We start from the raw sequence: 21,028 nt of genomic DNA, 5'->3' as shown, positions 1-21,028 counted from the left end.
GTCTGCATGCCATGCTTTGAGTAGAACTGCTTTCCATGCATGATCTGATTCAAACTTCCCCGTTTATTTTCTTACTATACTGACAAGGAAACTGAGGTTTAGGTTAAGCCATATACCCAAGATCACCAATTTGGTACTGGACAGAACTAGAATCCAAATGCCAACAGTCATTCTGTTCATACTAATGATTCTCAAAGCTGGTTCTTAGAGTTGATTTGGGGCAGAGTTTTTGTTTGGTTTTATTTTGTTTTCAAGAAGTGAGTTAATTTTCTAATTTCAATACCAAGTGTATTTAATATTTTATCCTTTGTTTTTATTTGGTTCTTGCATTTTGAGGCCTACAAGTATTAATTTCAGAGGAATATTGCTTTGTCTGAACCACTTGGTACTTAGTTGAGTGACAAAAGTAACTAACATCCCTTTAAATGTCAAGGTCTGCTGGCTGTAAGATGTTTGACAAAGTTCCCAGCTGTCTATGATAAAATGTGAAAATAAAATAGAGTTAGTTTTTTTCATAAATTCAAGTTTATAAAATTTAATGGACTGTACTTTGTCCTGAGATTTTATTTGTAGTTTTTTTTGAAATGTTTATTTATTTATTTTGAGAGCGACAGAGAGAGTGAGTGTACATGCATGCACACGTTGGGGAGGGGCACAGAAAGAGAGAGAACCCCAAGCAGGCTCATGCTGTTGGCACAGAGGCCAACACGGGGCTTGATCATGACCTTGAGATCATGACCTGAGCCAAAATCAAGAGTGGGACACAACCTACCAAGCCACCCATGCGCCCGCTTTGTTGTTTTGTTTGGGGTTCTTTTTTTTTTTTTTTTTTTTTTTTTTTTTTTTTTTTTTTTTGGTGTTTAAATAGTGAAAATAGAATATATAGTAATTGTGTGGGAAGTTTTTTTTGTAAACAGCTTTATTAAGATATAATTTACATACCATAAAATTCACCCTTTTAAAGTGTACAGTCCACAGAGCTGGACAACCATTACCACTATCTAACATTAGGATATTTTCATCACCCCCAAAAGAAACTCTGTAGGTACCTACTAACAGTACTCCACCTCTCCTCCCTCCCTCCCCCCCGCCCCCCCCCCCCCCATTCTGGCAACTGCTAATCTACTTTGTGTCTGTATGGATTTGCCTATTCTGTGGACATTTCATATAAATGGAAGCAAACAGTATGCAACCTTTTGTGTTTGGCTTCTTTTACTGAAAATAACGTTTTCAAGTTTCATCCATATTGGAGCATGTATCAGTACTTCATTCCTTTTTATTGTTAAATATTCCATTGTTTTTTTATTCCATTCCATTTTTGTTTATATCTGTTCATCGGTTGATGGACATTTGGGGTTTTTTCCACATTGTGACTATTATAAATAATGCTATGAACATTCGTGTACAAGTTTTTGTGAACACATACTTTTTATTTCTCTCAGATAAATATCTAAGAGTGGAATTGCTGGGTCTTATGATAACTCTGTGTTCAACATTTTGAGGAATTGCCTATTTTCCACAGCAGCTGAAATATTTATAAACAGCAGTATATGAGGGGTGTGTGTGTTCCTAAGTATCCTTAAGTTACAAAATTTAAAGTTGGCAACCTTATGTTAGTCTCCCTAAATTAAAAAAATAAAAAATTAAAGATCTATCTATGAAATCCAGAACTTTGGAGGCCATTGCTTTCACAAAGCAAACCAAAAAATCCGAAAAATCTATCCAGGAGTTTATTATTGAAAAAAAAAAGAGAATTTCCCTCTTTTCCATTGATTCTTTGGCAAGCCAGGATGGTGCTGGTTTTTCTGTTTTGCCTCTGTTATGAGTGAAAGAGGCAGCATGGGGGAAGTTGTTTCCAAAACAGAAAATTCAGGAAGTGTAATAAAGTGCTCTGATTAGAACAGAGAAATTACAGACTTGTGTTTATCTGTTTGTCCCATGACTGGAAATAGTGTGTACGGCTTCTCCTTTTCCCTCTTTGCAGGAGGAAAGGATTTAGTGGAGCTAACTATCGTGAAACCCCACTCTCTTGTCTGTGCGTCAGGATTAACCTTTCATGTTCACAGCAACACAAGAGTTTGGGCTGCTTCAAAACTCATTTACTGTGCAAAATAAAAAAATAATAATAATAAAATAAAACACAAAGAGGGAGGGCTGCTGAAAGAGACCAGAGGAGACTTTGGGAGAAGACATGAGGTTCCTGCATCTCTGTGGGTGGAAACAGTGAATGGACAATAACTCTCAGTCAGCCAGCCCAGCTGCCCCCATTCCTTCTGAAGAACTGTTAGAAGGAGACCTTTGGGCTAGGAGAGTGGGAATGGGAGGGAAAACCTGTGAGCACAGCAATGGCTACCTTTGCTGTTTTTATTGAAAAGTACCATTTTGGGGCGCCTGGGTGGCGCAGTCGGTTAAGCGTCCGACTTCAGCCAGGTCACGATCTCACGGTCCATGAGTTCGAGCCCCGCGTCAGGCTCTGGGCTGATGGCTCGGAGCCTGGAGCCTGTTTCCGATTCTGTGTCTCCCTCTCTCTCTGCCCCTCCCCCGTTCATGCTATGTCTCTCTCTGTCCCAAAAATAAATAAAAAACGTTGAAAAAAAAAAAAATGAAAAGTACCATTTTGCTACAAGAATTGAAAACAATGAATACCTTTATTTATTTATATTAAAAAAATTTTTAATGTTTAATTTTGAGAGAGAGCGAGAGAGAGCAAGAACATGAGCGGGGTAAGGGCAGAGAGAGAGAGGGGTACAAAGAATCTGAAGCAGGCTCTGTGCTGTCAGCAGAGCCTGATCGGGGGCTCATACTGACAAACTGTGAGATCATGACCTGAGCCAAAGTCGGCCGCTTAACTGACTGAGCCACCCAGTCACCCCAGGATACCTTTATTTATTTTTAAGTTTCTTTGATTGAGAGAGAGTGCACGTGCCAGTGGGGGAGGGGAAGAGAGAGAGGAGAGAGAGAATCCCAAGCAGGCTCTGCACTGTCCGCACAGAGCTTGGTGCAGGGCTCAATCTCATGAACCTCAAGATCATGACCTGAGTCAAAATCAAAAGTCCAACGCTTAACCCGACTGAGCCACCCAGGCGCCCTGAATATCTTTATTTTATTTATTTACTTTTTTAACATTTGCTTATTTTTTGAGAGAGACAAAGTGCAAGTAGGGGAGGGGCAGAGAGAGAGGGAGACACAGAATCTGAAGCAGGCTCCAGGCTCCAAGCTGTCAGCACAGAACCCGGACGCAGGGCAAGCTGTCAGCATAGAGCCCGATGTGGGGCTCGAACCCACGAAATGTGAGATCATGGCCTGAGCCGAAGCCAGATGCTTAATTGACTGAGCCACCCAGATACCTCCAGAGCATTCACATTTTTATGTGGTTATTACTGTGAACGTTCTACTTTATGTGCCTTTTTTAAAATGTAAGCCTTTGAATTTTTATTTATTTTAAACACCTGTTTTTAAAATGTTTGTTCATTTTTTAATCCTTTTTTTAAATGTTTGTTCATTTTTGAGAGTGAGAGAGCATGTGCATGCATGCACGTGCCTGAACAGGGGAAGGGCAGAGAGAGGGGGCCAGAGGATCTGAAGCAAGCTCTGGGTTGACAGCAGAGAGCCAGATGCAGGGCTCTAATTCACAAACCAAGAGATCATGACCTGGGACACCTGTGTGGCTCAGTCAGTTGAATGTCTGACTTCGGCTCACATCATGATCTCACAGTTCATGGGTTCGAGCCCGCATCAGGCTCTATGCTGACAGCTCAGAGCCTGGAGTCTGCTTCAGATTCTGTGTCTCCATCTCTCTCTGCCCCTTTCCTGCTTTCACTCTGTCTCTCCCTCAAAAGTAAATAAACATTAAAAAAAATTTTTTTTTTTTAAATAAAAGAGAGAGATCATGACCTGAGCTGAAGTCAGAAGCTTAAATGCCTGAGCCATCCAGGTGCCCCTAAGCTTTTGAATTTTAGTGTGCAGTGTTTTTTTGTTTTTGTTTTTGCTTTTGATATTTATCCATTTTAAGAGAGAGAGAGCAGGGGAGGGGCAGAGAGAGGAAGAGAGAGAAAGAATCCCAAGCAGGGCCCAAACCCAAGACCATGACTTGAGCCAAAACCAAGAGCCGGATATTCAACCAACTGAGGCACCCAGGCGCCCTGCAGTTAGTTTTTATATGATATATTGTTTATTAACATTCCAGAGTTTTCCTAACTGTTCCCAGACTTGGGATATCTGACTTGTTTCCAAGGCTTTGCCGTTAAAGATAACTCATCTATAAATATCTTACTGAAGTGTATATTCTCTATTCTCTCTGAGACCTGAGACTGTTTCTTTACCTGTGAAATGGAAATGATTGTATTTATCACTTAGGTCTGTTGTGAGGTTCAAAGTGAAGTTAAAGCTATGAAAACATTTTATAAACTGGAATGTATTAGGAAGAGTTATTGTTTTTGGTTTTGTATCAGTGATTACTTCTCTTTTTTGAATTGTTTTGTTGGGTTGTAATCTCCAAAATGAGCTCATTGGTTCAAAGGTTATAACCCAGGATAATCCATTAATTCAAAATTAATTCTTTCAGAGGCACCTGGATGGCTCAGTCAGTAGAGCATGTGACTCTTGATAAAGACTTGTTTATGTACCTTAAGGGAAAGGACATAGCTGAGATTATATAATAGCTACTTTTTGTATATGTGTGTTAAGCTTTTCCTTTTATGAAACATTGGTGTTAATAGATATCCATGGGGTTTTTAAAAAGTGCTTATTTTTAATGTTCCTATTTTTAATATCCTTACCAGTCAAGATCGCTTCTCCAGCTTGGGGGATATATAATGGTACATGAAATCATAAAGCATGAAAACCACTGATTTTCATTTTAACTTTATATTATCCATCTGAGTTTGCAATGTGTTGTGATGTAACTTAACTGGATTTTCATAATACAATAACCGTATAATGGAAGTGGGGTAGGGATCTGTCAGTTCAGGACCTCTGGGGAGCAGACACTGAGATAGAGTTAGGAGTGCCTGTGATAGATCAAGGGGCTAGGAAAGTTGGGGGCGGTGAGAGTTTCAGCTGAGCCAGTGAGAAACTCAGAAGCAAAGATTGCCTAATAGAGGAATCCTTGTTGGACAGAAATGGCTAGGCCCCAGGACCCCTATGCTTATCATTAGCTGGGGGACTGCCCAGGAAAGATGGGACTGAGGTGGATCCTGGAGGAGCTGTCAGCTCGCTGCATTCTTTGCAGCTGAATGACAAGTTCTGTTCTTTTCTTTTCCTTTCTTTCTTTCGAGAGGGAGAATCTTAAGCAGGCTTCATGGAGCCCCAAAGAGCCTGATGCAGGGTTTGATGTCATGAGTGTGAGATCATGACCTGAGCCGAAATCAAGAGCTGGACGCTTAACCAACTGAGCCACCCAGGTGCCCCCATAAGCTCTTTCTTGAAGAAAAATCTCTGAACGGGCACCTCTGTGGCTGCCACAGCATCCTTTCTGTGACTGACTGACTTGGTGAAGAATAGGAAGGAGGCAGTGAAGCTAGGACTCTGATCCCACCTCTGACCATTGTACTGTTCTTTGTGTTTGTTTCTACTGAATGATTCTCCTATGAAAGAATTGAGTGCATTCAGCAATGCATAGGACAACATTTAGTAGAGGAGAATAAGACAATCAGATTGTAAGTGGTCTAGGAGAGGAAGATGAGACCAGACTGAGTAGCTTCTAGTTAAATGAATGAAAAGAGTGAACTGTAAGTTTTCTGTCCCTGGCTGATTTTTTTAATAGTGTGTTCCACAGCTGAAACACCTGTGAGAGCTGTTATTCCAGTTCTTTTTTTTTTTTATGTTTATTTATTTTTGACAGAGAGACAGAGCATGAGTGGGGGAGGGGCAGAGAGAGAGGGAGACAGAATCTGAAGCAGGTTCCAGGCTCTGAGCTGTCAGCACAGAGCCCGACGCAGGGCTCAAACCCACAGACCTCAAGATCATGACCTGAGCCGAAGTGGGACGCTCAACCGACTGAGCCACCTAGGCGCCCCTGTTATTCCAGTTCTAATGAATAGGCCCAAGCTTGCCAGCTTGCTTCATAACCTGAAAGCTTTATAATAGGTCTTCTGACCCATTTCTTCTTCTGCTTTGCCTGTGTCTTTCTGGTTTTGTCAAAACTGCAGGGGATTAGAACCTGAGGTCCTGCATCTCTTACATAACATCTTCCCTTCTCATGTCTGCAAGGGCTGCTCCTTTGCTATCTCCTTTCCCCTCCCCTATCTTAGTTTGGTTGCCAGGTAATAGGTAGTCAGGTAACAGGTAGCTCTTACTACCTCTGTTAATTTTGCCTTTCAGGTAAAGTGGTGATGTGTTGAAAGCAGATGTTTGAGTACTCTGCTGGGCCAATTTTACATATACTGAATCTTTATATAGAATTGATCTACAGTGGAGGAGGCAAGATATAGGGGAAGGAGAGATGGGACTGTATGAGGTTATCTTTCTTATTAGAGCCTCGCAGACATGGCTTTGTCTCTCGTTAGAAGACTTTATCATTTCACACCTTTTAGTTCCAGAGTGGGATGCTGTGTCTTATTTTGAGGAGGATGTGCTAGTTCAGCATCTTTATGGACCGTTCTGTTGTCAGCTTCCTAGGCTGCCACTTGGAGAGAGCAGACAGGGAAGCCCTTCAGTTTGGGTGTGTGTGCGTGTGTGCACATAGGTAAGCACACCAGTGATCTGTCTGGAAAAGCTGGAAGGGGCGCCTGGGTGGCTCAGTCAGTTAAGCATTGGACTCTTGATTTCAGCTCAGGTCTTGATCTAAGAGTTGCGAGTTAAAGCCCCACATTGGGCTCCACACTGTGGAGCCTACTTAAAAAAAAAGAAAGAAAAAGAAAAAGCTGGATGTAGCTAAGGAGATAATCAGAGATCTCACACACTATACCTACCACACTGAACCCCAGGTCTCAGGGTCTACAGGTCCTATGAGAAAGGGCATTGAAGAGAAGTCTCCCTTCAGACTTTATAGTTGGTCATTCAGTGAATGTTTTACAGGCTCACTCTTGCTGGGCTGAGCGTTCAGAAAGTAGATTAGCACTAGGAGGGGGTAGAGGATAGCAGGTAGCCTGGAGAAGTAGACCAGTTACATAAATGCAAGGAGATAACATCAAGCATTAAACCTCAGTATCTCGGATACTATCCATTTCCTCTGGGGGAACGGGTGGAGTCAGGCTGGAGGTAGGTATGGAACAGGGAAAGGTCTTTTTAGGGGAAGCTACCAAGGGCTGAGAGCAGTGTAGCTGAATGTGGAGGGGACAGGATTGACAGATATTCCCGATTTTCCACAGGATCGGGTTAGTAAATGCAATGTGTTTGTGTGTGTCTGTGTTATCAGTGTCAGGTTCTGAAACATCCAAGATTCTGAATCTCTGCCTACTTGATTATCCGACGAGGGTGTAAGGATTTTAATCAAAAGAGACGTGCTTTAGAAAAGGAAGATGATTCTTCTCTAGAGAAAGATGGGGAGTTTAATCAGTTTAATTCTTTTCCTCACCCATTCTGTTAGACACTAGCTTCTACTAAGATTCCCAAAATTTAAGAGTAACATTGGGGAGGAGAGTGAAGGAACTTTCTCCATGCATCTCCAGTGCCTCAGATGCCTCAGGCCTCCTAGAAGTGTTAGAGCCCACGTAGCATCACTGTATGGTCAAAGTTGGGTTTTTGAGCCCTTGTACATAGAGCTGTAACAGGGTGTGTGGAAGGGCTATGGGAGGTGGAGGGAGCTGTAAAGGAGAGGGAAGCTCATTCCCCCCCTCCTCTAAAAGGCTACAGAGCTCTCTGAGGGTGAAAGTCTCACAATTGATGCCTTTCTCTAACCAACCTTTCTATGCATTATCTTGACTCTGAAACAGACCGTTTTCATAGTTTCAGTTCTAAGTTATTAGAGTATGGGGCAGGTACTTAATTCTTAGACTTGGAGCCTCCTTGTTTTTTTGTTTTCTTTTTGTTTTTTCAATGTTTATATATTTTTGAGAGAGAACATGCACGAGTGGGAGAAGGGGCAGAAAGAGGGGGTTTCTGAAGGGGTCTCTGCACTAATAGAGAGCTCGATATTGGGCCTCAAACTCAGGAACTGGAGATCATGACCTGAGCTGAAGTCAGAACTTAACTGACTGAGCCCCCCAGGTGCTCCACCTCCTTGGTTTTGGTTAGGTAGAAGCCTTAATTTAAGCTTTTCCTGAAACTAGGATTAGCACTTTTGGTTCTGACAAAAGCGAAGCATGTGAGGACCTTGTTCAGAATACTCAGAGCATTAGGGTCCTGTTCTGTTCCCCTCTCCCTTTCATGGAGAGAACCCTACATTTGTTTTCTTTCCCTGTCTCTGCAGGCCTCATCATTTCTGTGTCCTGCTTCTACATATCTTATATCTCTCGTGGCCGGTCCACTGGTGTGTGGACTTGTACATGATGAATTGTGAACTTCTAGCCACATGTAGTGCCCTTGGGTACTTAGAGGGAGACACTTACCACAAAGAACCAGATTGCTTAGGTGAGTACCTTTTGGAGAAAACAGGTACAAAACTTGCTTGAATCGAGGAGATCTGTAGAATTTCTCAAGTCCTGGGTATGAATAGCACATGGGCCAAGGTGGAGCTTCTTCCAGGGTTTCTTGTAAGTGTTTATTCTGTCCCTAAAGAGAGTGTAAAGGATTTGATCCGCTACTTGAGGCATGAGGATGACACTCGTGATGTGCGGCAACAGTTGGGGGCAGCCCAGATCCTGCAGAGTGACCTTCTACCCATCCTTACCCAACACCACCAGGACAAGCCTCTCTTCGATGCTGTTATCAGGTTGGTTCCCCAGCGTTTTAACTTTTACCATGCACCAGCCCTTGGTGTTTGAGCTGATAGGTTTTGGTGGGGTTTGTTTTGTTTTGTTTTTGCTTTTTTTTTTTTCTAGTAAGTTTTTTGGTTTTTTTCCCTTTAATTTTAATTTGTTTTAAAATTTACATCCAAATTAGTTAGCATATAGTGCGACAGTGATTTCAGGAGTAGATTCCTTAGTGCCCCTTACCCATTTAGCCCATCTCCCCTCCCACAACCCCTCCAGTAACCCTCAGTTTGTTCTCCATATTTATGAGTCTCTTATGTTGTGTCCCCCTCCCTGTTTTTATATTATTTTTGTTTCCCTTCCCTTACGTTCATCTGTTTTGTCTCTTAAAGTCCTCATATGACCTCAGTCATATGATATTTGTCTTTCTCTGACTGACTAATTTCACTTAGCATAATACCCTCCAGTTCCATCCACGTAGTTGCAAATGGCAAGATTTCATTCTTCTTGATTGCCAAGTAATACGCCATTGTGTGTATATATACGTATATATGGAGTATATATATATATATATATATATATATATACTCCATTGTAGTAATACTCCATTGTATACATATATGTATATATGTATGTGTGTATATATATATGTATATATACATACGTACATATATATATGTATATATACATACGTACACATATATATGTATATATACATACGTACATATATATATGTATATATATATACATACATATATATAATACTCCATCTTCTTTAAATATTCATCCATCGATGGACATTTGGCCTCTTTCCGTACTTTGGCTATTGTTGATAGTGCTGCTATAAACATGGGGGTGCATGTGTCCCTTCGAAACTGCACACCTGTATCCCTTGGATAAATACCTAATAGTGCAATTGCTGGGTCATAGGATAGTTCTATTTTTAGTTTTTTGAGGAACCTCCATAGTGTTTTCCAGAGTGGCTGCACCAGCTTGCATTCCCACCAACAATGCAAAAGAGATCTCTTTCTCCGCATCCTCGCCTACATCTGTTGTTGCCTGAGTTGTTAATGTTAGCCATTCTGACAGGTGTAAGGTGGTATCATTTGTGGTTTTGATTTGTATTTCCCTGATGATGAGTGATGTTGAGCATTTTTTCATATGTTGGTTGGCCATCTGGATGTCTTCTTTGGAGAAGTGTCTATTCATGTCTTTTGCCCATTTCTTCACTGGATTATTTGTTTTTGGGTGTTGAGTTTGATAAGTTGTTTATAGATTTTGGATACTAACCCTTTATCTGATATGTCATTCGCAAATATCTTTGCTTTTGTTTTTTAATTTTTTTAATATATATATATATTTTTATGTTTATTTGTTTTCAAAAGAGAAGGAGAGAGCATGTGAGCAGTGGAGGGGCAGAGAGAGGGGAACAGAGGATCTGAAGTGGGCTCTGTGCTGACAGCAGACAACCCAATGTGGGGTTCAAACTCACGAATCACAAGATCATGACCTGAGCCCAAGTTGGACGTTTAACTGACTGAGCCACCCAGGCGCCCCGTTTTTAAATTTTTTTTTTAGCATTTATTCATTTTTGAGAGACAGAGACAGAATGTGAGTGGGGAAGGGGCAGAGACAGAGGGAGACACAGAATCTGAAGCAAGCTCTGCACTGTCAGAACAGAGCCTGATGTGGGGCTCGAACTCATGGACCGCAAGATCATGACCTGAGCTGAAGTCATACACTTAACTGACTGAGCCACCCAGGCACTCCATGAACTGGTAGATTTTGGTGTTTGACTCTGGTGGGGAAATGTAAGAACATCTCCCTCTTTCATTGTTTCCCCAGGCTGATGGTGAACTTGACACAACCAGCTTTGCTCTGTTTTGGCAGTGTGCCCAAAGAACCTAGCTTTCGTCACCATTTTCTGCAGGTGCTAGCCTACTTGCAGGCCTACAAAGAGGTGAGGTTTTCCTTCAGAGTCCCTGGGGCAGAAGTTGGGGGCAGTAGGGAAGGAGAAGGTGGGTGCCACTTAAGGTCCATTCCCCTATCTTACAGGCCTTTGCCAGTGAGAAGGCTTTTGGAGTCCTCAGTGAAACTTTGTATGAGCTGCTACAGCTGGTGAGTGGGTCTCCACCTTCCAGGATCCCAGGGGACCATCAGTGCCTTGCTCCTCCTCTGGGCAGGGTGCCAGGCTGGGCATTGTCAGGACAGCACAGTTTGGAGATATGGCCTCAGTCCTTGCAGATGTATAGTCCCATCCATTGTCTCTTGCTGCCTCCGGAGTGCTTGAACTCTTTCCTTCCTTCTTTTTTTTTTTTTCTTTTTTTAAAATGTTTATTTTTGAGAGAGAGAGAGAGAGACAGAGTACGAGCAGGGGAGGGGCAGAAAGAGAGGGACACATAGAATCTGAAGCAGGCTCCAGGCTCTGAGCTGTCAGCACAGAACCCCATGCTGGGCTCGAGGTCATGAACCGCAAGATCATGAATTGAGCCAAAGTCAGACACTTAACCAACTGAGCCACCCAGGTGCCCCTCTTTTCTTCCTTCTTAATCCTGGTTCTCTTCTCGGCCTACGTCCCCCAGCCTGGGTAGATGCCGCCTGCCTTCCACAGGGAGTGTCTTCCTCTAACTGTCCTTCTGACTAGGGCTGGGAGGAACGACAAGAGGAAGACAACTTGCTGATTGAACGGATCCTGCTCCTGGTCAGAAATATTCTCCATGTTCCAGCCGACCTTGATCAGGAAAAGGTGAGAGGTGGTCTGCTTTCTTATGCTTGGTTAGGATGAAGTGCCCGTTTTTGCTTTTCTGCCCTCTGACAGGTCAGGGGGAACCTTGCTCAAGAGATGAGTTGGAGAACCTCAAGGCAGGGCAGTGAAACTGAATGACTGCTCTTCTTCCCCTTATCACACTCACTGCTCAGAGGATCGATGATGACGCCAGTGTCCATGACCAGCTTCTCTGGGCAATTCACCTCAGTGGCCTGGATGACCTGCTTCTCTTTCTGGCCAGCTCACCTGCTGAGCAACAGTGGAGCCTGCATGTGCTAGAGATTGTCTCCCTTATGTTTCGTGACCAGGTGAGTACCTGGCCTATTTCCCCAGTCCCTTCACCCATGTACTTTTCTGCTATATAGCCAGAATTACTCTTGTAATAATGGCCGAATTATCTGGTGGCAGGTGGGGAACAGAGTAGCTATGTCTTGAATATGGGGTACCTTCAACAGTCCTATTTAATTCACCTTTTCTGTCTTCACTAGGACTGAACCTACAATAAGGAATGACAGTCCTTCTGACTCTTCCCTCCATATTCCAAATCTAGAACCCTGAACAGCTGGCGGGAGTAGGACAGGGGCGCTTAGCTAAGGAGCGGAGCACAGATGTGGCAGAACTGGAGGTATTACGCCAGAGGGAAATGGCAGAAAAGAAGACTCGAGCCCTTCAGCGAAGCAACAGGTGAGTGGCAGGGATCTGCCCTACCCATGTTCCCATCCCATCAGTATGGAATGCTAAGGCCAAAGGCTAAGATAGTGGTGACCAGATAACACTTTGCAATTACAGCAGGCTCTGATGTGCTGATGAAAGAGAATGGGGATAAAGCTTCCAGAGAATTTGAGGAATCACCCTGGACTTTTTTTTTTTTTTTTTTTTTACTGCAGACATTCTCGATTTGGGGGCTCCTACATTGTCCAGGGGTTGAAATCCATTGGGGAGAGGGACCTCATCTTTCATAAAGGTCTCCACAATGTGAGTATGCTCCCATCTTGGGTGAGAACATTGTGGAGTTAAAGGTACCTAAGAAAGGTAAGCAAGTGGGGCAGCTGGCTGGCTCAGTCAGTGGAGCATGTGACTCTTCATCTCAGGGTTGTGAGTTCAAGCCCCATGTTGGGTGTAGGGATTACTTAAAATCATAAAAGGAAAAAAAAGAGAGAAAGGTAAATAAGCCTCTCTGGAAATAAAGCATCTCTGTTCCTGGGCTTAGAAAGTTGGAGACCGTAGGAGGGGCCCCTGGGTGGCTCAGTGAGTTGAGTGTCCAACTCTTGATTTTGGCTCAGGTCGTGATCATGGTTCGTTGGTTTGAGACCTATGTGAGGCTCAGTGCTCACAGTGCCAAGCCAGCTTGGGATCCTCTCCCTCTCTCTCCACCCCTCCCCTGCTCGTGCTCTCTCTCTCTCCCTCTCTCAAAAATAAATAAATAAACTTAAAAGAATACTCATTTGTTTTTTTTTTTTTAATGTTTATTTTTTTTTTATTTTTTTTTAAATTTTTTTTTAACGTTTATTTATTTTTGAGACAGAGAGAGAGACAGAGCATGAACGGGGGAGGAGCAGAGAGAGAGGGAGACACAGAATCGGAAACAGGCTCCGGGCTCCGAGCCATCAGCCCAGAGCCTGATGCGGGGCTCGAACTTACGGACTGCGAGATCGCGAGATCGTGAGATCGTGACCTGAGCTGAAGTCAGACACTTAACCGACTGAGCCACCCAGGCGCCCCTTTTTAATGTTTATTTTTGAGAGAGTGTGAGCAAGGGAGGGGAAGAGAGAGAGGGAGACACAATCTGAAGCAGGCTCCAGGCTGTCAGCACAGAGCCTGAGCGGGGCTCATACCCACCAACTGTGAGATCATGACCTGAGCCGAAGTCAGACGCTTAACCAACTGAGCCACCCAGGAGACCCAAAAGAATACTCTTTAAAAAAGAAAGAAAGATGGGGCGCCTGGGTGGCTCGGTTGGTTAAGCGTCCGACTTCGGCTCAGGTCATGATCTTGCGGTCTGTGAGTTCGAGCCCTGCGTCGGGCTGTGTGCTGACAGCTCAGAGCCTGGAGCCTGTTTCGGATTCTCTGTCTCCCTCTTTCTCTGCCCCTCCCCTGTTCACGCTCTGTCTCTCTCTGTCTCAAAAATAAATAAACGTTAAAAAAAAAAATTTTTTTTTTTTTTTAAAAAAAGAAAGAAAGTAAGTTGGAGACTGTAGGAGAAATAGAGCCTCTGGCATTATTGTCTTTACCTGTATCTTCATTTAGTACCAGAGGGAGAGAACCTTCTAAGAGTTTCTTCTGAGAAAATGGTTGCACTAGGGATGTGGAAAGAGCTGCAAGGGGAGGGTGGTAATGAGGAGTAATTCTGATCCCCCAACGTACACCCCCAGCTCCAAAACTACAGTTCAGATTTGGGAAAGCAGCCCCGAAGGGTGCCTAAACGTCGGCAGGCTGCCCAGGAGCTGTCCATTCAACGCCGCTCCGCCCTCAATGTGAGACTCTTCCTCAGAGACTTCTGCTCTGAGTTTCTGGAGAACTGTTACAACCGGCTCATGGGCTCAGTGAAGGTGAGAACCTAGGGAGGATGGGATAGGGAGGTGATGGGACCAGTGGTGGGTAAGAAGGGCAGCTGGGGAGGAGCCTGAAGGAGGCTGACCCCAGAGTGTGGATTAGAAGTTGGGCAAGGTATAGGGCACCCTTGAGAGATGGTGAGGATGTTAGAAAGGAGTGGGACAATTGGGACAGTTTTAAAAAGGCTTAGAGAAATTGCCCCAGAGGAAGGGGAAAGGAATGTGGAGAGACCTGGGGAGAACAAGAGAGGGTGGAAATTCTGGTCCTAGAATGTGGTTATAATGGTGTCTAGGGTTTATCCCATCATCATAGGACAAGGAGAAAGTTGGAAGCCCTGGGGTCACAGGGTGGTCTTTTTCTCCCCGACATTAGGATCACCTGCTGCGAGAGAAGGCTCAGCAGCATGATGAGACCTACTACATGTGGGCCTTGGCTTTCTTCATGGCCTTCAACCGAGCTGCCTCCTTCCGGCCAGGCCTGGTTTCTGAGACCCTCAGTGTCCGTACCTTCCACTTCATTGAGCAGAACCTCACCAACTACTATGAAATGATGCTGACGGACCGCAAGGAAGCTGCCTCCTGGGCACGTCGGTGAGTGGGATGAGAACTGGGGTCAGAGTGGGCATCTCAGCTAGGTTGGGAATCTGAGTGCCTGAATTCCAGGTGGTACTTTCTTCCTGTTTCAGGATTAAGGTGGTAAGGATGGGGAGCAGGTACTGGCTGGGTCATTCTTTTTGATGGCACCTTTTTTAGGGAAGGTTTAGAAGTGGTACGTTTTCCATGAGCCAATTTCCTAAGTTGTCCTCCATTTCTCCTCTTTCCCTCATCTCACAGGATGCACCTGGCCCTGAAGGCCTATCAGGAGCTGCTGGCCACAGTGAATGAGATGGACATGTCCCCAGATGAGGCTGTGAGGGAGAGCAGCCGCATCATCAAGAGTGAGACCCTGGCCTGGTCTCTGACCCTGGCCTTTCCTATCTCTTGACCACAATCTCACTCTTTGCAGTCCCAACTTCATCCATCTCTCCCTTTACCAAAGTTTCCAGACCAATCCATCCATTCCTTTCTCTTCTCCATTCCTAGACAACATTTTCTATGTGATGGAGTACCGAGAGCTGTTCCTGGCACTCTTTCGAAAGTTTGATGAGAGATGTCAGCCACGCTCTTTCCTTCGTGACTTGGTAGAAACCACTCACCTCTTCCTCAAGATGTTGGAGCGGTTCTGTCGGAGCCGTGGGAATCTGGTGGTGCAGGTACTGGGCAGCCCCGGCATGTGGACAGTTTGGAAAGAGCCATGAGGGAAGGGTCAGAGAACAGGGAACTCTTCTCCTATTTCTGCAGCTTAAGCTCACCTATTAGAACTACTCTGAACTAAGGAGGGCAAAGGGTTTGTTGGTGTTGCTGATGTGAGTCTACTATAGTTTCCTTTTTTCAATTAGATTTATTTCCAGTGCAACATAAATATTTTAATTCATTTAGAAAGCATTTATTAAATACCTACTGTGTGCTAAGCACATAAACTATGGGGATTCACAGTTTTAGGGTTTAGTAATTATGCTGTGATCCTTCTTGGTTATACTTCAGAAGCGTTGTAGTGAGATGGAAAGAACCCTAAATTAAAAGCCAGAAGGTCTGGGATCTCATCCTATATTAGTTACCGTTAGAATAACTCAACCTGCTCATATGGGTCCCCAGATCCCTAAACGTGGGATTGTAATATGAACTTGAAATGAAATAAAAGATTAAAGTCGTGCAAGACCACGTTGGGGAGGGGCAGAGAGAGGGGGAGAGAAAGAGAGTCCCAAGCAGACTCTTTATCAGCATAGAGCCTGGCTCAGGGCTTGAGCTCATGAAAGGTGAGATCATGACCTGAGCCAAAATCAAGAGTTGGATGCTTAAACCAAGTTAGCCACCCAGGTGCCCCTTTTTTGGGTAGAATTTCTTATCCTCATAGTAAATCTGTTCATTTTATAGGCTTGGTTAAGCTAGAACTGCTTTTGGGAAATCTCTGATCCCAAGAAATAAGTTAAATACTACTCTTAAGTTTTGCCATGGCATTTTATGCTCAGCCATATTCTAGGTCTTACCCATACTGTACTATAATTTACCTATCTACTCACCTGTCTCAAGATTCCACTAGATTGTATGTTCCTCAAGGGCAAGGAAATACACTGTTCACTGTTGCATCCCTATTGCTTATGAATAGCACACAGTTGTCATTCCGTGACTATTGATTATTAATTAATTCAGACCTCTGGTGAATGAATTAATAGAGAAGACATTGATGGGAAAAAGTCCTCTTAGCTTTTCTGTCATCCTAACAATGGTTCTTTCTCCATAGAACAAACGAAAGAAAAGAAAGAAGAAAAAGAAGGTCCAAGATCAGCCTGTTGCTTCTGGTAATGTCTCCTATAGCACAGGGGAACTAGAAGCTATGTGGCCATCCCTGGCCGAGCAGCTACAGTGCTATGCCCAGGTAGGTAGTTGCAGAAAGTCTATCTTTCTCAAGGGTAGTGCACCGATAGGCTGTCTGGGTTTCCCTCCTCTGTTCCCATAGCCTTAATCCCTCTCTAGGATCCTGAGCTCAGTTTGGACTCCATGGTTCCCTTTGATGCGGCCTCAGAGGTGCCAGTGGAAGAGCAGCGGGCAGAAGCCATGGTGCGGATCCAAGACTGTCTCCTGGCTGGTCAGGCCCCACAGGCCCTAACCCTCCTTAGGTCTGCCCGGTAAGAACCCTGCTCATCCCTTCTCCTGGATTCAGCTCCTGGATTTCGGGGGTAGGGGGAGGCATTCACTGTGGTACAAGGTTCTTTGCCTTCAATTGAGAGAAGTCCCATCAGAAGCATGGGGGCTCTGTACTGAGCACTGAGTCCTGGGGAGCTTGGATTGGCTTTGTGGGGTTTTTGTTGTTTGTTTTTAAATGTTTATTTATTTATTTTTGGAGAGAGTGTGTGAACAGGGGAGGGGCAGAGAGAGGGAGACAGAGAATCCCAAGCAGGCTCCACTCTGTCAGCTCAGAGCCCGACATGAGGCTCAAACCCACAAACTGTGAGATTATGACTTGAGCCGAAATCAAGAGTCTGACGCTTAACTGAGTGAGCCACCCACGCCCCCCTGCTGTTTGTTTTTATTTTATTTTTGAGAAATATCAGAAAGCACAATTAATTGGGGGGAAAATATATATAATTCTATTGGCTGAAAATAATCATCATTAACATTTTGATGAGTAATCTTCCAGGCTTTTTAATCTTCTGTGTTGTATATAGATCTATACAGCTTCTTTTACAAAAATGAAACATTGTATATGCTGTTTTATAGTATTTTTTTACTTCTTAATATATTGTGAGGATTTCTTAAGAGATACGAGATATATTGCCATAATTGTTAATAGCATCATGAAATGTACATTTGTTCAACCAAATGTCAGACATTTAGATTGTTTGCATGGTGATAGTCATTGCAATGTGGCTTATTTTTATTAAAATTTTTTTCTTAATATTTATTTATTATTATTGGGAGACAGAGAGATAGAGCATGAGCATAGAAGGGGCAGAGAGAGGAGGAGACACAGAATCCAAAGCAGGCTCCAGGCTCCGAACTGTCAGCATAGAGCCCCATGCAGGGCCCAAACTCACAAACCGCGAGATCATGATCTCAGCTGAAGTTGGACACTTAACCGACTGAGCCACCCAGGCCCCCTAAAATTTTTTTTAATGTTTCTTTATTTTTGAGAGAGAGAGAGAGAGAGAGAGAGGGAGACACAGAATCTAAAGCTGGCTCCAGGCTCCGAGCTGTCAGCACAGAGCCTGACGCGGGGCTCAAACCCACGAACCGTTAAGATCGTGACCTGAGCCGAAGTCAGACACTTAACCAACTGAGCCACCCAGGTGCCTCTCGTTGCAATGTGGCTTATGAGGGAAAATTTCCCCAGAGTCTTTGTTTCATCTTTGAGTGATGGTTTGCATTCTCTTTCTGGCAGCAGATGAAATTCCTTCTCTCACTTCTCACTTCAAATTATAACTCATATTCTCCCTGGTTAAAGTCTTTTTTTCTCTCTGGGCTTCAGGGAGGTGTGGCCAGAGGGAGATGTATTTGGCTCTCAAGACATTTCTGCAGAGGAAGAGATCCAGCTGCTGAAACAGATTCTCTGTGCCCCGCTTCCCCGTGAGTCTCCATTTCCTTCACATCTCTGTCCTTCCAGCTCTTTTCTAGAACCAGCATCACAGAGATCCAGTAATCCTCGGTCTTTCTTTTTTGTTTTCTGTTGGTTTTTTTTTTTTAATTTTTTAAAGTTTATGTATTCATTTTGAGAGAGACAGAGCAAGTGGGGGAGGGGCAGAGTAAGAGGGAGAGAAAACATCCCAAGCAGTCTCTGCACTGTCAGCGCAGAGCCCAGTGTGGGGCTCGGACCCATGAAATGGGAGATCATGACTTCAGCCAAAACCAAGAGTCAAGTACTTAACTGACTGAGCCACCCAGGTGCCCCTAATTCTCACTCTTCCTATAGGGCACCAGGGGCCAGAGGAACAAGGGGCAGAGGAAGAAGAGGAGGAGGAGGAGGAGGAGGAAGAGTTGCAAGCGGTCCAGGTGTCAGAAAAAGAATTTAATTTTCTGGACTACCTGAAACGGTGCGGGCTGAGCAGACTGAGTTGGTCCCAGGTTGGCGACTATAGAGCTGGGAGGGCCATCACTGTCTTTCTCATGCTGACAGCCTCTTTCTCTGTGTCTTGGTGCAGTTTTGCAAGCTCGACTGTTGTGCGAGCCTATGTGCTGCTGCTGCGGAGCTACCGACAGAACAGTGCCCACACTAACCACTGCATTGTCAAGATGCTGCACCGGCTGGCCCATGACCTCAAAATGGAAGCCCTCCTTTTCCAGCTCTCCCTCTTCTGCCTCTTCAACCGTCTGCTTAGTGACCCGGCTGCTGGGGCCTATAAAGTGAGGGCATACCAAGGAACAGGGATGGAGAGGCATAGGGGGGTCTGGGGGTAATGAAGGGTAGTCTGCAAGAGATAAAGGGTGCTGAGTGATGTCAAGGGCTAAGAGAGGAGAGATCAGTGAGGAAGTAGGCAGGCAGGTGGACGGAGCTGGAGGGGCAGGCTAGGAGAGTCTGAGTGAGGAGAGGCAGCTGGGAATAGGTAGAAAATGGCTGGAGGGCCTGGTTTATGCGTCCATTTAGGCCAGAGGTTTCACAGCAGCTTCCTCATCCCACAGGAGCTAGTGACTTTTGCCAAGTACATCCTGGGCAAGTTCTTTGCGTTGGCTGCAGTCAACCAAAAAGCCTTTGTGGAGCTGCTGTTCTGGAAGAACACAGCTGTGGTTCGAGAGATGGCCGAGGGCTATGGCTCTCTGGATGGCGGGTGAGCTTCAGGATGGAAAAGGATGGGAAGTAATGGTGGGTGACACAGTCACAGAGTGTCAAAGCTGGAAGAGCTTGCAGATCAGCTAGTCTGACTTTCTTCCTCTTTAATAGGTGAGAAAATAAGCTCCCAAGGTGAATTGCTTTCCCTGAGATCACCCAAGAGAGGAAGTGGGTCTGGAGCCTATCTCCTGTCTGCTCTAGTTTCCTTCCTTCACCAGCCTTCATGGGGGTAGTCAGTTGGCAGTGGGGTGGCCCTTGTCCCAAAGGTGCCCTGTCCCAAAATGTGCTGGGAAACCATAAAGATTCATGGAAATGTTTGCCCTCTTTCCCTGTAGCTCAGCTCCTCTCCTTTCCCCATAATCTGCTCAGCCCCTGCAGTGTCTGCTTCCATAGGCCCAACCCAGAAAATCTCTTCATTTGGCCTTTGGGTTCATAAGTGGAAGGAGAATGAAGGAAAGGAAGCACACCTTAAGCCACTGCTAGTGGCTCCTTTCAGTCACCTGCGTTGCCCTTCTTGTTCCTTTTGGAGCTGACCAAAGAGGGCCTTTGGTCTCCTCTTTGGGGCCAACATCCTACATGTTCCCTTTCTCCTTTCCCCATTTGTCAATTTATTTTTATTTTTATTCATTTATTTTTTTATTTTTTTAACATTTATTTATTTTCGAGACAGCATGAGCAGGGGAGGGGCGGAGAGAGAGAGGGACACAGAATCTGAAGCAGGTTTCAGGCTCTAAGCTATCAGCACAGAGCCTGACACGAGGCTGTAACTCACAGACCATGAGATCGTGACCTGAGCCGAAGTCAGATGCTTAACTGACTGAGCCACCCAAGCACCCCTATTTTTATTTTATTTTATTTAAGTTTATTTATTTATTTATTTTGAGAGAGAGTTTGTGCATAGGAGGAGCAGAGAGAGAGGGAGAGAGAGACTTCCAAGCAGGCTCTGCACTGTCAGTGCAAGCAGCCTGATGCGGGGCTCAAACTCGAAAACCCATGAGATCACGACCTGAGCCGAAATCAAAGTGTGTGATGCTTAACTAATTGAGCCACCCAGGCACCCCTCCTTTCCCCCATTTAGATCTTCCAGTCGCAGACCCCTGGCGTGGAGCCCAGAGGAGGAGGCCCAGCTTCAGGAACTGTACCTCGCCCATAAGGATGTGGAAGGTATGAGTCCTTGAGATCTGAAGATTTTTGAAGCAGGCAGCCTGAGCTCCAGGACCCCTCTTTACTGCCTCACTCCCCCTCCACGTTAGGTCAGGATGTGGTAGACACCATCTTGGTGCACCTGAAAACCCCTCGGACACGCAAGCAAGTTATCCACCATCTGGTACGGCTGGGACTGGCCGACAGTGTCAAGGGCTTCCAAAGGTAGAGGCACATGTTCTGGAGGGCATTGAAATTGGGAGTCCTCGGTTCTCAGTTTCCTCCCTGGGCCCCCTCTTCCACTGACGTCTCCTTAAGCAGGAAAGGAACCCATATTGTACTGTGGACAGAAGATCAGGAGCTGGAGCTGCAGCGGCTTTTTGAGGAGTTCCAGGACTCAGATGGTGAGTGG

General features: G+C 44.7%; 1 protein-coding gene across 2 annotated transcripts in view; it reads left to right on the top strand.

Moving 5' to 3' along the window:
- The window catches only part of TIMELESS (timeless circadian regulator), a 30,700-nt gene that overhangs the window by 5,039 nt on the left and 4,633 nt on the right, over positions 1–21,028 (top strand). For both annotated transcript variants that reach the window (XM_078449779.1, XM_078449778.1), the window contains exons 2-22: positions 8,351–8,511; positions 8,659–8,812; positions 10,638–10,752; positions 10,848–10,910; positions 11,437–11,538; positions 11,712–11,867; positions 12,110–12,243; positions 12,447–12,534; positions 13,932–14,108; positions 14,485–14,702; positions 14,946–15,049; positions 15,195–15,364; positions 16,453–16,587; positions 16,686–16,837; positions 18,178–18,275; positions 18,619–18,739; positions 18,848–19,049; positions 19,326–19,471; positions 20,552–20,637; positions 20,727–20,841; positions 20,938–21,020. In XM_078449779.1, the coding sequence (XP_078305905.1) occupies positions 8,427–8,511; positions 8,659–8,812; positions 10,638–10,752; positions 10,848–10,910; positions 11,437–11,538; positions 11,712–11,867; positions 12,110–12,243; positions 12,447–12,534; positions 13,932–14,108; positions 14,485–14,702; positions 14,946–15,049; positions 15,195–15,364; positions 16,453–16,587; positions 16,686–16,837; positions 18,178–18,275; positions 18,619–18,739; positions 18,848–19,049; positions 19,326–19,471; positions 20,552–20,637; positions 20,727–20,841; positions 20,938–21,020 (2,704 nt within the window). In that variant the 5' untranslated portion in view covers positions 8,351–8,426. The remainder of the gene's footprint in view (positions 1–8,350; positions 8,512–8,658; positions 8,813–10,637; positions 10,753–10,847; positions 10,911–11,436; positions 11,539–11,711; positions 11,868–12,109; positions 12,244–12,446; positions 12,535–13,931; positions 14,109–14,484; positions 14,703–14,945; positions 15,050–15,194; positions 15,365–16,452; positions 16,588–16,685; positions 16,838–18,177; positions 18,276–18,618; positions 18,740–18,847; positions 19,050–19,325; positions 19,472–20,551; positions 20,638–20,726; positions 20,842–20,937; positions 21,021–21,028) is intronic.

This window comes from Panthera onca, chromosome B4 (genome assembly GCF_046562875.1).
Source record: "Panthera onca isolate mPanOnc1 chromosome B4, mPanOnc1 haplotype 2, whole genome shotgun sequence".
Classification (NCBI taxonomy): Eukaryota; Metazoa; Chordata; class Mammalia; order Carnivora; family Felidae; genus Panthera; species Panthera onca.
This window is presented reverse-complemented; position numbering and strand designations above follow the sequence as displayed.